The 16,454-nt window shown below is 33.9% G+C and overlaps 1 protein-coding gene across 1 annotated transcript; it reads left to right on the top strand.

The window, feature by feature from the left end:
* The first annotated feature begins 1,843 nt into the window (after window positions 1–1,843).
* Window positions 1,844–14,535, top strand: EMB2785 (elongation factor family protein). Its single transcript, XM_012989591.2, has 19 exons — window positions 1,844–2,363; window positions 3,013–3,087; window positions 3,482–3,632; window positions 5,086–5,154; window positions 5,280–5,452; window positions 6,649–6,786; window positions 8,134–8,259; window positions 9,072–9,170; window positions 9,631–9,751; window positions 9,923–9,986; window positions 10,850–10,904; window positions 11,002–11,126; window positions 11,351–11,424; window positions 11,670–11,719; window positions 12,166–12,252; window positions 12,344–12,394; window positions 12,497–12,580; window positions 13,961–14,011; window positions 14,254–14,535. The coding sequence occupies exons 1-19, from the start codon at window positions 2,019–2,021 to the stop codon at window positions 14,335–14,337; spliced, it is 2,022 nt and encodes a 673-aa protein (XP_012845045.2). The 5' UTR covers window positions 1,844–2,018; the 3' UTR covers window positions 14,338–14,535.
* The last annotated feature ends 1,919 nt before the right edge of the window (window positions 14,536–16,454 follow it).

The following is a 16,454-nucleotide window of genomic DNA, read 5'->3' as shown; positions in this document are numbered from 1 at the left end:
TTTTAGAACCGAACCGGAACCGGAACCGGAACCGAAAAAACCGGTTCGGTTCCGGTTCCTCATTTTTGGAACCGGGAACCGACGGTTAGAACCGGTTTTAAAAAAAAAAAAAAAATTTAATTTCCTCTCTCTCTCTCTCTCTCTCTCTCTCTCTCTCTCTCTCTCTTCTCTCTCTCTCTCTCTCTATATATATATATATATATATAAATATATATACAGATATATATATATCTATCTCTGTATGTATATATATATCTATATATATATATATATATGATATATCTGTATATATATAAGTATTAAGAAAAAAATTTACGTATTTAAAAAAAAAATTAAGTTTTTTAAATATACTTTACACTTACAAAAAAACTATTTTTAAAAGTGTTTTTTTTTAAGTTTTTTAAAGTATATATATATATATATATATATATATATATATATATATATATATATATATATATATAAAATAAAAAAAAATTATTATTAAGAACCGGCGGTTCTACCGGTTCTAACCCGGAACCGAACCGGAACCGGTTAGGAACCGAACCGCAAGGAACCGAATTTTTTCGGTTCGGTTCCGGTTCCTCCAAAATCGGAACCGGAACCGGCGGTTTGGAACCGGAACCGGAACCGAACCGAACCGTGGTCAGGTCTACTAGTATCTATGACAAAATAACTACCCAATCATTTCAACACCAATTCAACTTCAATTTCATCAACTTTTGACAAACTCTGACTGGCGATCAACGCCGGTCTCCGGCTGTTGACATTCTTTTCGAACTATTTTTTTCAAAATAAAATCCGTCACTGATCGGCGGTCATTGTCGGTCTCCGGTTTTGAATGTTTTGGATTTACTTTTTTTGAAATAATTTTTTTACGTTTTTTCTACTATTAGTTTTTACGGGGTCCATAGCCACCAAAATTTTTACTTCTGGTTCCGGCTAACAAATTATCATTGAGTCCTCTTTCTGGACCACATATAGATTGTGACTCACGAACAGTCAAATAAAAATAATTAGTAAACCTTCAAAAGATATTTCTAAATTTAGTTTCTTTCTCTTCTATGTTTCTATCTCCCGTTTCTCTATTTTCTTTAGTTCTTTACAAGAGAAATTATGATCTGGAAGTCGACGGGGCAAGTGTTTTGGATCTATTATGACATAATCATGACGTACTCAATGGACTCCTTTGAATTTAGAAAAAAAAAAAAAATTGAAGCTTTGATTGATGTAAGAGATCAGTTAAAACAACAATAGTATTGTCTACCAAATAATAATAATATTACTATATAACCGGATAATATTAATTTTTATATTTCTAAATATTATTGTAAATACTTAAAATATATATTAAACAATATTTAAACATGATATTATCTGCTGCCGCCGAGGAGCACCGTCTCAGTGTGTAGCAGCCAGGAGTGTAGATTGTTTTAGACTTTTAGGTTAGTAAGTTTTGGTCATGTTCTTCTTTCTTATAGGGTGGTGACTTCGTTTGGTTTGATTTATGTTAAAAGAAATCGAGTTGAAATTTGAAAAAAACTAAAAAAAGAAAACTCCTACCCTATATTTCTTTAAAAAAGAATAGATTTTTTTTTTTTTCGATTTATTGATCCGATATATCGGATTGATCCGCCATAAACCGTCCCACCGTTGAAAAACTGATTTTTCAAACCGCATCACCAATATCGTAGAGATTTACGATCGCCACGACCGATATTTAGAAAACTGATTGCAATGTTCCAAATAAAATAATGCAATGTTCTACTTAAAATAAAATAAAATAAAAATAAAATAAAATAATACACCTCTTTTATAAGTTAATATTAAATAAGCAATATTCCAAGTTATTTAATTTTGTAGTTGAAAAGAAAAGAAAAGGACGAACAGAAAGAGAGAAAAGAAAAACAATCCTTAAACCCTGAATTGCATACCAATCGAAGCAAAGGAGAGGGAACATAAACCCTATAATAGAGAATTAACAGCAGCACCACCAGTGTTCCTTCTTTCTCCTGGAAATGGTGGGTTCACTACTCTACTCTCTCTGGTCCACCGCCGCAAGGAAATCCATTTATTCTTCTTCCTCCAAGTATCTGAAGCCCTTTGCACTTCCACGAACTGCAGCAGCCTTCTCCACCTCGACCACCGCAGCTGCCGCATCTCCGTCCATTTTATTTGATAGTCCAGGCGGCGTTGTTGATCCCAATCGGCTTCGGAATGTGGCTGTAATAGCTCATGTTGACCATGGGAAAACAACTCTCATGGATCGGCTCCTGCGCCAGTGCGGCGCCGATATTCCACACGAGCGAGCCCTAGATTCTATCAGCCTCGAGCGCGAGCGAGGCATCACTATCTCCTCTAAGGTGTTCGCTCATTACCATTTTTTTTCAATTTAATAATATCATTAACTTTCGTTGCTTTGGATCTCCAGAACTAGTGTCTTGTGTTTTTTGTATTTTCTACCTTCCTTCCTTTAATATATAATCCCTTAATTTTGGTAAAAAGAGATCAGTTGTGTCGAATAAGGCTTTTATTTCCTTTGTGTCTAAGTATTGAATTGAGATCTCCATTGGTACGGCTGCTACTATTTGGGTGGCAGTAGATTGGTGATAGTTTGCATGAGTTATTACTTCGGAGCGTTGGACTGTGATTACACAACTGAGTTAGTGTGTGGGGTCCTATAATCCGCTATTTGATTTATGAGTTGCTCTATAATGTTCTTAAATAATGATGCCAGTTGAAATGTATTCGATTACTTTTCGACTAACTGTTACAATCTCTCGCAAATAGCTCCCTCAAAGAACAGATTTTGGAATGTCTGATCTGAACTACTTGTCTTTTCCAAAGGCAACATTACTTTTGCAGTGATCATATCATTTTCTTGTTCATGATAAACTATCTCAATTAAATTTTGGAATTATTTCTGGCACGTAATCCTCTAATAATAATAAACCATGGTTGTTGCTGTATTCTTTTCGAGCATCTCATTTGTTAATTTCATGTAACTTGCAGGTTACAGGTATATCATGGAAAGAGCATGAGCTAAACATGGTTGACACTCCTGGACATGCTGATTTTGGTGGTGAGGTACGCCATGTTCTAATTATTTCATGGTCTTTACTTTCTGGTAATGCTTGAGACTTTATGCAGTAAATATGTTTTTCTTTTACAGTTCTTAGGTCGGAATTCAATGGTTTAGAAACTGAGGAATATGAACTTGTGTGAATATGAAGCAAAGTGGCATTTTTGAGCTTTTATTATAAATCTTTGTTCGAGTAATCCTGTGTGTTAAACAATTTGTTATTTGTGGAATAATATTATATCAGCTTCATAGAAATGAAGGTTTCCATCGCAGGTTTTAAACGTCTGAAGTTGTAATTTCTTGGATCTAATACCTAAGACTGCTTTAACATCGCAGCTGCAGCTTTTTAGGTCCTGACTTCAATACATTTGAGTCGAATTTCCCCTTTTATTTTTGTAGGTTGAACGAGTTGTGGGCATGGTTGAGGGAGCAGTTTTAGTTGTTGATGCTGGTGAAGGTCCTTTGGCACAGACAAAATTTGTTCTTGCTAAGGCCTTAAAATATGGTCTACGCCCTCTACTTCTTCTAAATAAAGTAGACCGCCCTTCAGGTATAAATCAAAATGATTTAGCTGATTTTCTGAAAAAACATTTATTGTGTTATAAATAAGTGAACAAATTTACTTGTCTAGACTGCAATCTTGTCAGTATTTTCTTGTTAGAGTAAGCAGAATCTCAAGTATTAAAAAAACATCAGGTTGATTTGCTTCATGTAATGATTAATATGTATACTTCTTTCTTCTAAGCCACTATTCTAAGATGCTAAACGGTACCAATGGCGAACACATAGATATTTTGACCTGAATTGCATTATGATTGCACTCCAGAATCCTACAATTGTTTTTATTGTGAGTGCGTGAGGAAGAACAAACAAGAATCTTTCATTTCAACTGAGGATGAACTTCATTTTTGCATGAAACGGAAAAAGCAAGAGTGAATTTAATCAGTACAAGGACTTTTAAGATACTAAATGCTTGAGAACCTATTCAAAAAAACTCTTGGGTAGGTTACTTCATTCTGAAGTCCAAAAAAACTCCCTGGCATAGGTTAAGTGGAGAAGTTACTTCGTTTGACTTTCAAAGGCAGAGAAGTTAGAAATGGTTGAGTTGACCCTTCTTGTATTAGAAAAAAATGTTTTTGCTGCATCATTTCAATTTATTATGATGTCTGCAAGATATTTGTATTTGTCTATGCATGGTTGCTGTTTTTGATATAGGTTCATTTACGTTTATGCTTTTCTTTGAATAAAAAATGCAGATGAAGTTAACTGTGTTGGGATTTGTTTTGCACCAAAAAATTGTTAGATGGTTTGGTGTCCTAGAGGAAACTAACATCGCATAAATCACTGTTCAGTCGTGGGTTATGTACTTGTCATAGAGGGAGTGAGTCGATAATTGGATGCACTTGGACAATGAATTCCTATAAAATTATCTTTTAGCAATTTTGACAGGTATAATTTGTCTGATATTCTTAGGCTTCGTTCAGTTGCAACTATCAAGTCCTATTGACTCTGTAGTAGAAGTTAGTAACATGTTCGGCTGGCAAGATTAAATCTAGTCAACCCACTATTAAAGTTGAAGCTTCCAATTAAATGCTACTGTTTAATAATATTAGCTTTGTAGGTAGCTACTAAAAAGGAAAAACAAGACAAATTTACCCCTAAAATGATACAAATTATGATATGATTATTGTTGAACTAGATTAAAAGATCCCACTTAATACCAGATTTTAACAGTTTTAGAGTAATAGATGTAATACAAGGAATAACAAATCCTACTTACTAGTTAATTAGTTAGTCAGTAGAGAATTAATAGAATCCAGTTTAATCTAAATTAATCCGATCCATGTAACCAAACAAGTCCTTACAGGGTTACATGTATTTGTATGTGTGATCTAAATACGTCTTGAATTTTTTTGACTTTTTTAGAACTTGTTTTGTTTGTCTCGTATATAATTTGGAAGCATAGACAATGTTACATCTTTGATTGGGAATTGCATGTGCAGTTACCGAAGAAAGGTGCAATGAAGTCGAGAGCTTGGTGTTTGATCTTTTTGCCAATCTTGGTGCCACAGGTGCTTCTATCTTACTAATCTTATATTCAACTTCTTTGATCTAATAAAACGATGAAGTCCCAACCCTATTTTTCCACATATATATGGTTTTCAGTCTCATTTGATTAATAATACCTTTTCCTCAGAGGAACAATTAGAATTTCCTGTTCTCTATGCTTCTGCAAAGGAAGGATGGGCCTCATCCACGTATACAAAAAATCCTCCTGACGATGCAAAAAATATGTCAGAGTTGCTTGATGCAATCGTAAGACACGTTCATCCGCCAACTGCCAGCCTGGATGCACCATTTCAGATGCTGGTTAGTGCTGAAACATTTACTGTTCACTACACATCTTTTACTGGTACATGAGCATGCATGAATTAGATTCATGTTTGTTTGATCAATTTTTAATAGAAATACCCATTCCATCTTCTCATTTTTATACAAAAAATAATATCCTAAACTTATAATTCCAATTTATAATGCCACACACAGAACCTCATATATTGCTTGTCAAACAATATTCCCATCATTCAATTCAAATTATGCTATAGAGACCCACCCAAGGTAGTTAAATCGGGATTTAAATCGTAAAAGCATAAGATTTTACGACTTTACACCCTTACAAATTGTAAAATCGCAGCTCCTTTAAAATCGCTTGAAATCTGGAGTAAAATCGGTAAAACAGGTAAAAGTCGCGATTTTTCGTGATTTTTATGATTTTAATTTTAGTCAAAATTTGGGCTGAAATTTCAAGTTTGGACCTGAATCTCTTAGTTTTTAACTAAAATTTAGAAATCCCATTATCCAGATAAGCCCTAATTTGCTAAAACATGTTTTGTTAACGTCGGGATAATTTATTTTTACTAGGACATATTTTATGTATGTTATGACTTGTTTATTTGTGTTAGGAGATGTTTGCTATTAATTTTGCTATATATGTATAATCTTACGATTTTACACTTCCGATTTTACTACCCCTCTCGGATTCAACTTACAACCCGATTTTGACTACCTTGGACCAACCACAACCATCTCTACAGATTGTTACTTATAGACCGACAATTGTTTTCAGTATATTATCATATTTAAAATAATTTCAAAGTGTAATCCGTCAGTAAATTATCATATCATTTAAATATATAATGATTGATAAATATCTTAGGGGAGTAAATATGTGTTTGCTGCAATGTTAATGCCAAACGCGTTTTGGATTATGGTAGTAGGAATAGACATCAACCTGTCATTTCTCCATGCTTTTCAGATTATGGCTTGAAGCAATTTATTTTAAAAGAAGCAAAAGCAAAAACTGCATTTGCAAATACTCCAAAACAGATTATGAGCTAGTTTCTGTTTTGCATGAAGTCGCTACAAAACAATTATATAACAATTCAGTCTTAGTTTACTGTTATATATTATATATTCTGTGTGTTAGAGTATGCAAATAAGTTTCTACGTTGCTGTTTTACCTTTATCGAGGAACCTTGAGAAAATTAGTTGACAGCTCCTTTCAGGTGTCCATGATGGAAAGAGATAATTATGTTGGCCGAATTCTAACCGGTCGTATCTATTCTGGAATTCTGCAAGTTGGTGATAAAGTGCATGGACTTAACAGTACAGATACTGGTGTTGTCAAAATTGAAGAGGGGAAGGTTTGTTGCCTTGATTTTGTACCGGGCATGATTTCTCATCCTATTGTGCTATCTGAATATTTATGAACTCCTTGGTAGACATATATTTTTCTTTCAGTATTTGTTTGTCAATGTTGTTAGTGATCATATTAGACGACATTATTTTTACATCAGTTCCTTTCGTGCTATTTAATTGGAGGATAAAGGAAAGGGGATTGTTTGTCTATGTTTTATGTCTCTGCTTGCTTATGGTTTCAAATTTATTGTTTGACAAACTTTTTGCTGCTGTCTAGGGAGAACACTTTTTGGGACCTGAATTATGGATCGAACTCCCTGATTCTTTATCCCATAACGAAAAATCTTCAGTTGAAAGTATGAAGTAAGAAAGGAATTTAGAAAAGAATTTGTTAACTTGCCTTATTTCTTTCTTCATAGATATAGAAGTAACTTCTTGCTTTATGGCCTTTACCTGGGGGAATTGTCAGTAAACTTTATTATGTGCCTTTCTCCGCACTCTACCTTGAGCTAAGCATAGATGTTGCTCTTACACAGCTCCTCCAAACATTTACGGAATTGATTGCCAGAATACTGATTTGATAATGTCTGTAATCTGGCTTAAAGATTGTACTGCATGAGATTTTGTAGCTGCTTCTTGTGAGAGAAAAGTTTTCTGTTTATGTGATTATGATGTGCTTAGAACTACTGGTTTTCTATCGCTGCAAAATCATCTATTTGAACTACCAACATAAATAATCTCTAGTAGCACTCCCAGCATTATTGCTCAGACATGAGTCTTAGACAGGAGGATATTGGAACAAATATGTGTATCTGCTTGATATGGATGCTGAAACTAACAGTTAAATATGAACCTTAACAACCTGTAGTAGCACTTTATTTTGAAACAATGACCAGTTGGAAGTACACATACATAAAGACAAGAACACATATTTGGATGGTTCAGAGAATCATTTATTGACCTTCCTTTTCATTCTTTTAATGAAGAAGTAACATTTGAATTCGAGAAATAGCCCCGCTTACCCTTGGAGTAGAGGCTAAAAATCAGCTGCACAGCAAACAGTAAAGTTGAAGACCATTCTTTCCATTGATAGCAGAGTCCGTTTCTGATATTAACTTATGCAAATTAAATAAATATTCACATTAAAAGGATTCAAATTGATCACATAAACTTTGGGAGAACGAATCAGTTTAATTTGCTTGTAATTATTGGTATGTACTTAATGAATGCTGTGCTGAAAAAAAAAGGCGATGTGCTTTTCCTTTTTGACATCATAATGACTGTGAGTAACGATCACTTAATAATTCATTGCCACTGTTATTGACTATAAATATTTTTATACATGTTTGTAGGTTGTCAAACTGATGAAAAAGAAGGGCACAACTATAATTTCAGTTGATACTGCTGGTGCTGGTGATATAGTATCTATGGCTGGGTTAAACAATCCAGCAATAGGACATACAATAGCAAGTGTTGAGGTACGTAAGCTCTTGTACTGTAGCCATTTACTGTAAATCACATTGATTCTGCATTATTTTTATAAGTAAAGTGGTAGTATTGTGATACTTGTATTATCTTTCCAATACAGTTTAAGTACTAAGCATCTAGAGAATTAAGTAGCTGCCTCTCGTGAGATAAAAGTGGTCTGTGTACTGGCATTTTCAGACCAAGCATTGGACAACTTCCTCATATGTAAATATATAAATATTGGGAGAAATAGTCGTATAATCGAGAAACATAAAGAATTCAGAGACTTAAAACAAGTATTAAACATGGTTTATTCAATTATCATTTGCAAGTGCCAAGTATAGGCAACTGCTATGACAAAAGACAACTAACAAATTTTAAAGTTCAATATACTTGGAATGAGATAAAGAATGTGTGCAATAATACGCACAAAGAAATTGATAATTTGAGGACACAAATACAGTACATGAACAATCAAAGAGCTATTGCCTGACTCAGAATGTATGTTGTTATATTCATTTTTAATACTTCTACGTTCCCTAATCTTCATTTATTTTCGTATGATAAAACTGAACATGTCTATATCCTGCTCCTTATTCGAGTAACAAATAAATACTATTTTGTTATGATAAGCATGACCTTCGGTTTTTGGTTTGTGCTTTATATATATATATATATATATATATATATAAAGCTCACTCACTCCCTAATGAAGTACTCACATCTATGATGCAAATCCTCAACTTTTGTGTTAAACTGATAATAATGCAAATCCTCAACATTTATGTTAAACTGATAATAAGTGTATATTGGTTTCTGGAAGGTCATGACTGCTCTGCCAACTGTTGTACTCGATCCACCAACCATTTCAATGACTTTCGGCGTGAATGACTCACCATTGGCTGGTCGAGATGGTATTTATGTAAGATCTTCGTTTTCCCTCTGTTCTTTTTTGTTATATATCCTCATCAGTTTCAGTATGTTTTTAACTGGTGTCGCTTCTGACATGCATGAATTTTGAGAGAGCAAATGCTGCTGTCTGTGTGGCAGAGGAAAACTGTCACTGCTCTTCTGTCCGACAGCTTTTTTTTGTTGGTTTCAAATTTCTGCCATCACAAAATAGATTCTTATCCATGCAATGTACACATTGATCTTTATATTTTGTATCTCCCATATCTTCCCTGAGCCTTTTTCATTTCTTTCATCTTGATCCAGACAACTTCTTTTAATCAAAATTTTGAACATGGTTAATTTCTTCCACATATTTGAAACTAAATTCTAATGCACTGGAGAGAATATTGCTTGTATTCTCCTCTTATTCCAGGGGTTCATTGAACATGGGATATGCTGAATGATGAAAATTTTCTGTTATATGTAAACAGTTGACTGGAAGGCAAATTGGTGATCGTCTTATGGCTGAAGCTGAAAGAAATCTTGCAATAAATGTGCTTCCTAGCATGTCAGAATCTTATGAAGTTCTAGGGCGGGGAGAGCTTCAATTGGGTGAGTACTATTTGTTGGATACATTACTAATTGTATTTTGTTTTCAGCTACCTTTCAGTGCTGTGGTTGAAATCGACTCCTCGTCTGTTCATTTTTAGATTTTATGATCTCTGAGCATTAACTTCAATATATTTCTAGCCCTTCTTTAACCTGAGTCCATTGTTAAAACAGGGATCTTAATTGAGAACATGAGGCGTGAAAAATTTGAGCTTTCTGTATCACCTCCTAGAGTCATGTGAGTTCTTTTCTCTTGAGCTGTTGTCTTGTGCTATTTCCTCTTTCATTTGCTTCCACCCCATTTTTTTGTTACGTGAAATGTATGCAAATGAAATAAAATAGCAAATATAAGACCTTAATAAAGTGTTAAGGAATAGATTCATGTAGTTGGAAAAGTCAAAGAGAAGGAAAGGACTGCTCGTTATATGTATGAAATGATAAGATTGATGCTTAGGAATTGAACTGACATGCTTGTGGTTGCACAAATATATTTGCCGTAGTAATTTTAAACTGGCTAGGTTAATAAATCTCAATGTTTAATGGTATTAAACTTACCAAAAAAGATGGTGGTCCTTATTGAAAGAAGGGTAAAGTTCGCTTTGCACCGTTGTATTCTATCTCTTGTCACATTACCCCCTTTACTGCCAAACGTAGCAAAAAGACTTCTGCCGTTATTACTCTAAACTAGTTTAAAAAAATTATATTTATTAGAATGTAAAAGCTAGACATAATTATATCATTGAAAGAACCCCACTCTCTTATATGGAGATGTGAAAAGAGTCGTAATAAGGAAAGTATTCTTCCTAAAAATAGGAAAATATCTCATAACTGGGATAGGCACGAATTATTATAAAGACAGATTCCTAACCTAATATAAAGTCTTAAATATATTTTAACAATATTTAAATGAATTATTGAATTTGAAATATAAAAAGTTTAAACTAATTTAATATTAAGTAGTAATTAATAAAGTTTAAAGAATTTCAAGATGCTAAAAAATTCGTCATTTGATGCTCTCAAATGTAGAATAATGTTGCAGCTGTGGTCAGGTGAAAACATCATAAGATTGGCTTTTTAAAGCTTTGAGTAATTACTTTACAGGTATAAAACCGAGAAAGGCCAAAAGCTGGAGCCAATTGAAGAAGTGACTGTTGAGGTGATAGTGATAGCGCCTAAGCAAATTTACAGTGTTACTCCAACCAACCTTTCATAATTTCAATAAATGACTTTTTTACCTTACTGATTGATGTCAGGTAAACGAAGAGCATGTGGGTTTAGTTATGGAAGCTCTGTCTCACAGGCGAGGAGAGATTACTGACATGGGCCCAGTCCCTGGCCATGTTGGTAGAACTCGACTTTGTCTGACTTGTCCTTCTAGGTCAGTACTAGTTTCTTCTTCTATCTTCTCATCAATTTTTATTAATTCCCATCTCTTGTTATTCGTCAAATTTACATCTTCCTTTATTCGTGCTATCCCCTAATTTAACTTCTAATTTGCATTGTGTATCTGCAGATGTTATTTTTCTCGTGTATATTTTGTCCTTGGTGCACTTTTCAGTTAGTGAGGTATTTAATGTGTTGAGAGTTTCTGTGTGATTACAGGGGTTTGGTTGGTTACAGAAGTGTGTTCAACAGCGTTACACGAGGCACTGGATTTATGCATCGTGCCTTCCTATGTATGCCTTTCGCGCTTTATTGCATTTGTTTTCAACGTCTTCTGCTTTCTCTTTAACTGAACAGTATTTCATTTTAATGTTTCTAGTGATGACCATTCTTTTGTCTAAAGTGAACATAATAATACAGACAAACATTATTGATTTTGATCTTAATATTGTTTGTCTTCTTTCTTTGTTTGCCTTGTGTAAATTGTTGTATTTTCTGTTTAAAATTTTTCATTTTGATGTTTTTGTTATTTATGCAGCTTACGAGAAATACCGAGGTCCTCTTGGAAATGTCAGGAAAGGAGTACTGGTAATACATGTCACTTTTGTTGATTATTTTATTGTTGTTATTATATTGTCAGTGATAAAATTTATCATTACGTTTGATTTACATTTTTTTTATCTAAAATTATAACGTGGGCTTTGTGCTGGTCTACGGAAAACAGCTTCATATATTCTTTTTCTGTTTTTTGTATTAATAGGCGCTCTATTCCAGTTTTTCATGTGTACATACCACAATGTGCTACTAAATAATGAAAATACGCATGGTTTCTAAAACCCCGGGACAATCACACTCACTATTTTCAAGATAGTTGAAACATGTTTCGGAATGGAATATTACTAATGATAGTCCGAGTATCCCAATATTTATTTTTCCTTTGTCACTTTTTCATTTTGGTCCTTGACCCTTCAACATTAAATCTACATTTAGTAGGTTTATATTCCAGGCTTAATTGAATGAATTTGGTCAAACAGGTTTCGATGGGATTTGGGACTATCACTGCTCACGCATTGATGAGTTTAGAAGCTCGTGGAATGCTTTTTGTCAAACCTGGAATGGAGGTTGTTGTCATTACATTCTCTAGTTCTCAAGGCATTGGACAAAAATGCATACCTATGAAACTTGACATTTAATTATTTTAATAACTTGCAGGCATATGATGGCATGATTATTGGTGAACATTCTCGAGATTCAGATCTTGACGTAAGAAAATATATTTCACTATAATGATTTGAAAACTTTTTGTTGCTATGATAATGTTTTTTTTTTTTTTTTTGGATAACCTCTATTGTTGCTTCTAAACAGGTTAATCCAGTCCGAACTAAAGAGCTGAACAATATCCGTGCTGCCTCCAAGGATGAAAATGTGAAGCTAACTCCTCCTCGCCTTGTATGTACTCCAAAATCCATTTCTTTATGTATTTTTCCGCGCTTGCCTTGTTGACTTTATGGGAGAGGTTGGTTACTTGGTTTGCATGACAGGAAATTTAATTGCAAAGCTATTCAATTTGCGTAAGTTAAACTCATATGATGACAGAATGTAACCAAAAACTAGATTTATGTTACAAAAATCGCACAATAGTGTGACTTCTAAAAATAACTACACAATCCCTTGCTTCCCACTTGTATGATAGAAGACAAATAAGGTAAAAAGCAATGTTTTCAGAACCGGACCGGACCGGCCGGTCCGACCGGACCGGCCGGAACCCGTGATGAAAACGGTCCGATCTGACCCTCAAAACCGGGAAAATTAGAAATCCGAGCCAAAGATAGAAAACCCGGTTCGACCGGCCAAAACCGGTGAACCCGGAAACAGGTCAATGACCCGGGTTTTCATCTAATAAACTACGTCCGGTGGCTGTTGGTGGCGGGACACGGTCGGAATTCGTCGGGTGTGGCCGGATCTTTGTAGAATAGGCCAAGGTCGACCGAAAATCGGCAGATCTGACCGTGGATTTGCGAATTTCGACGGATTTTGTCTTGGTTTGCCGGAAAAAGTTGTGTGTGTTTCTGGATATGGAGAAAGGAAAAATAAGAAGAAACAAGAAAATGACATTAATAGAAAAGGGAGAGGGGGGGGGGGGGGGGGGGGCAGATATGCTGGGTAAAAGAGGGTGACGGGTGGGTGGAAGTGAATTGTGGAGAGAGAAAGGGTGGACTGGTGGTGAAGATGATGGCAAGGATAGGGAATACGTAATATAATATTAAAGAGGAAGGATGGGTGTGAAAGATAAAATGAATAAAATATGTAGAAAATATAAATTTAACATATTAATATTAATAAAATAATAAAAAAATTAAAACATAAAAACCCGGGTTGAACCCGGTTGAACCGGTCTAACCGTGACCCAAATGCCTCGCCGGTTTTGTGTCCGGTCCGGTTCTGACATTGGTAAAAAGTAAATCAGTAAGGTAAAATTAGAAAGAGGTAACTCCTCTCTTCTATTTTGCCTTAGGCATTAAAATTCCAAGATTGGAAGCTGGAGTATCTTTCTAGGAATAAAACTCTAGCCTCTTTGATTAACCCGTCCAAAATGAATCCAACACGGAATACGTATGATACCTTCACTTTCTTTTGTAGTCTCTTATCTTCTACTCTGGATATGTGTGGATGGTTTTTAAACAATATAGCTAATAGCTTCTTCACGGACTTGAACGAATTCACCTCAGTGCAAATGATTTGAAATAGCTGCTGCTATTATGAATTGAAATCTTTGAGAATGTGCAAATATCTTGGTTTACTGTTTCATATTATTAAGTTTTCCTGCAGATAAATCTTGAGGAAGCAATAGGGTATGTTGCACCTGATGAGCTGATTGAGGTATGCACAATGTTCTCTATTGTTGATGATCAAGCATGTTTCTTTCCGATAACAAGTTTTACGAAACAAATTTTTTAGTGCTATTTAGTGAAAAATAAAAAAGATCACCTGATGTTGCATAATCCAATTTTTAACTAGTCCAGCCAATTCATAATAATCTATATACGCAGTTTCGTTTTTCAGTTTCACCCATCTCTTGGCATATTAATCAATTTTGGGGCATCTTGTATTGGATTATGTAGGTTACTCCAAATGCTATTCGATTGAGGAAGAAATACATGGATGTTAATAAGCGGAAAACAATGAGCAAAAAACCGAGGGAGTGAGTCAGCCTCACCTTCTTTCATTATGTTTCACTCGCACTCTCCTCGAGCAGTATACAACTTTGATGACTTCACACAGAGTCGCCGTTAATGATTAATACATTACAGTTATATGTATAATATATTCTTTTACATATCATCATTTTTATGAACTGATTAGCATATACATCATATATGGAATAAGGTAAAGATTACACAAAACGCTTTTGCAGCTCGTTATTTATTTATTTTATTTGATGTTTTAGAACTTTTTGCACATGTAATAAGAGTTAAATGCAAAAAACCCCCCTGTGTTAATCCTAAAGACCGAAAACCCCCCTGGGATAAAAAAGGTGACAAAAACCCCCCCGATAAGTGTTCAAACAAGCATACTCGACCCATTTTTATTTTATTCGTTGACCGATCGTGAAAAGACGAGTAAACCCTCGGATAAATCTGTCCAACCTCTAAAATTTTATGACCCAAATGAAGTTTTTAAAATTTTCAATTCAGTCCCTAATACTTTCAATTAAGCCCTCTTCCCAAAACAAAAAAACACACAGACACACATTACACACACTGTGATTTTAATTCTCTGGGCACATCACCTCACCCCACCCCTCCCCACCAGTGCCGTCGCCGGCTCCGTTCGTGGACTGAAACCCCTCTCTGGCAATTGCTTCTCAACCCCTATCAACAACGAATTCCCTCTCAAATCAAAATTTCTTACAAAATTATTCCAAGAAAAAAAAAATCCAAAGTCATGATCCACAATTTCGACACCATTACATGTCGACCGGCAACAATAAACCTTCTTCTCTCCTCAACAAAACAATTACTACATTCCAGATTTTTCAACCCATTTTCTCGGGGCCACCCATTTCTTCGATTTTCCCAAAAATGAAGTATATATGCATTCCAATTTTGCCATTTTCGTTGTTGTGGTACTAAATTTTTTGAGGTTTCCAGCGAACCGGCGGCCTTGGCAGGAGGTGGTGGGGGTGGGGCATATTGGAGGAAGAAGATGATGAGGATCCGTGGGAGTGGGGCATTTTGGAGGAAGAAGATGATGAGGTGGTTTTTTATGCCATTTCTTTTTTCTTTTCTTTTTTAATTTGTTTAAATATAATTTATATTTTTTCATTTTATTTTTTTAAATTTAAATATTATTAAAAAAATCATGAGTAGTTTAATTGTTTAATGAGTGTTGATTCAGAAGGGCAATTTTGTCCTTTCACGCACAAAATATACAAAAATCGCACAAGTAATCGCACACACAGCGAGTGAATGACACACACAAAGGATAGGGGGGTGTAGGGGCAATTTTTTTTTTGGTGTTGTTTTTTATTGTAGTTTTTAAAATGGGGTTGTTTTGGGGGGTGTAATCGAATTGGGGTTGGACGCCACCTACCACGGCGGCACCAGCAGGAGACGCCAGCTCCAACGGCGTCTTCTCATTAAATATTAATATTTAATATTTAAAGACGCCACCGGTGGTGGCGTCTTTTCTTTAAATATTAATATTTTAATATTATAATATTCTAATATTATAATATTATAATATTTTAATATTTTAAATATTTATATTAATATTTTAATATTTTAATATTATAATATTTTAAATATTTATATTAATATTTTAAATATTTTCTGATTTTTAAATATTTTTACAAAATAAAACATTAATGTTAGTATTATTTATTACATTTTATATATTTTCTCCATTAGTGTTAAATTAATCATTGTTTATATTTATCTAATCAATACAATAAAATAGTGTACAATCTTAAAAAACATGTAGACAAAAACAAAAGGAGTTCTAGAAAATAAAACATTTATATAAAATAAATAGGTCCAATAAAATAATTATATAAAATAATTAGGTCCAAAATGAGTAAAAAAAATAAAATTGGCACTATGAAGTCAGTGCCATATATATATATATATATATATATATATATATATATATATATATATATATATATATATATATATATATATATATATATATATATATATATGTATATATATATATACATTTGCTTGTTATTTTATATTTTTTTTTTCAAATTACTCAAAAAACCAATATACATATTTTACAAATATCAATAAACAACACCCTTGATTTTTTTTTATTAGGG

This window comes from Erythranthe guttata, chromosome 8 (assembly GCF_056151865.1).
Source record: "Erythranthe guttata isolate IM_541 chromosome 8, IM_541, whole genome shotgun sequence".
Lineage (NCBI taxonomy): Eukaryota > Viridiplantae > Streptophyta > Magnoliopsida > Lamiales > Phrymaceae > Erythranthe > Erythranthe guttata.
Note: the sequence above shows the minus strand (reverse complement) of the source record. Positions and strands in the feature narration are given on the sequence as shown.

Excerpts from the sequence above, each read along its gene's own strand:
- EMB2785 (XM_012989591.2), top strand. The coding sequence starts at position 2,019 with ATGGTGGGTTCACTACTCTACTCTCTCTGGTCCACCGCCGCAAGGAAA. Across the intron at positions 9,171-9,630 it reads CTGGTCGAGATGGTATTTAT|TTGACTGGAAGGCAAATTGG; the intron begins GTAAGATCTTCG and ends ATATGTAAACAG. Across the intron at positions 12,581-13,960 it reads AGCTAACTCCTCCTCGCCTT|ATAAATCTTGAGGAAGCAAT; the intron begins GTATGTACTCCA and ends GTTTTCCTGCAG.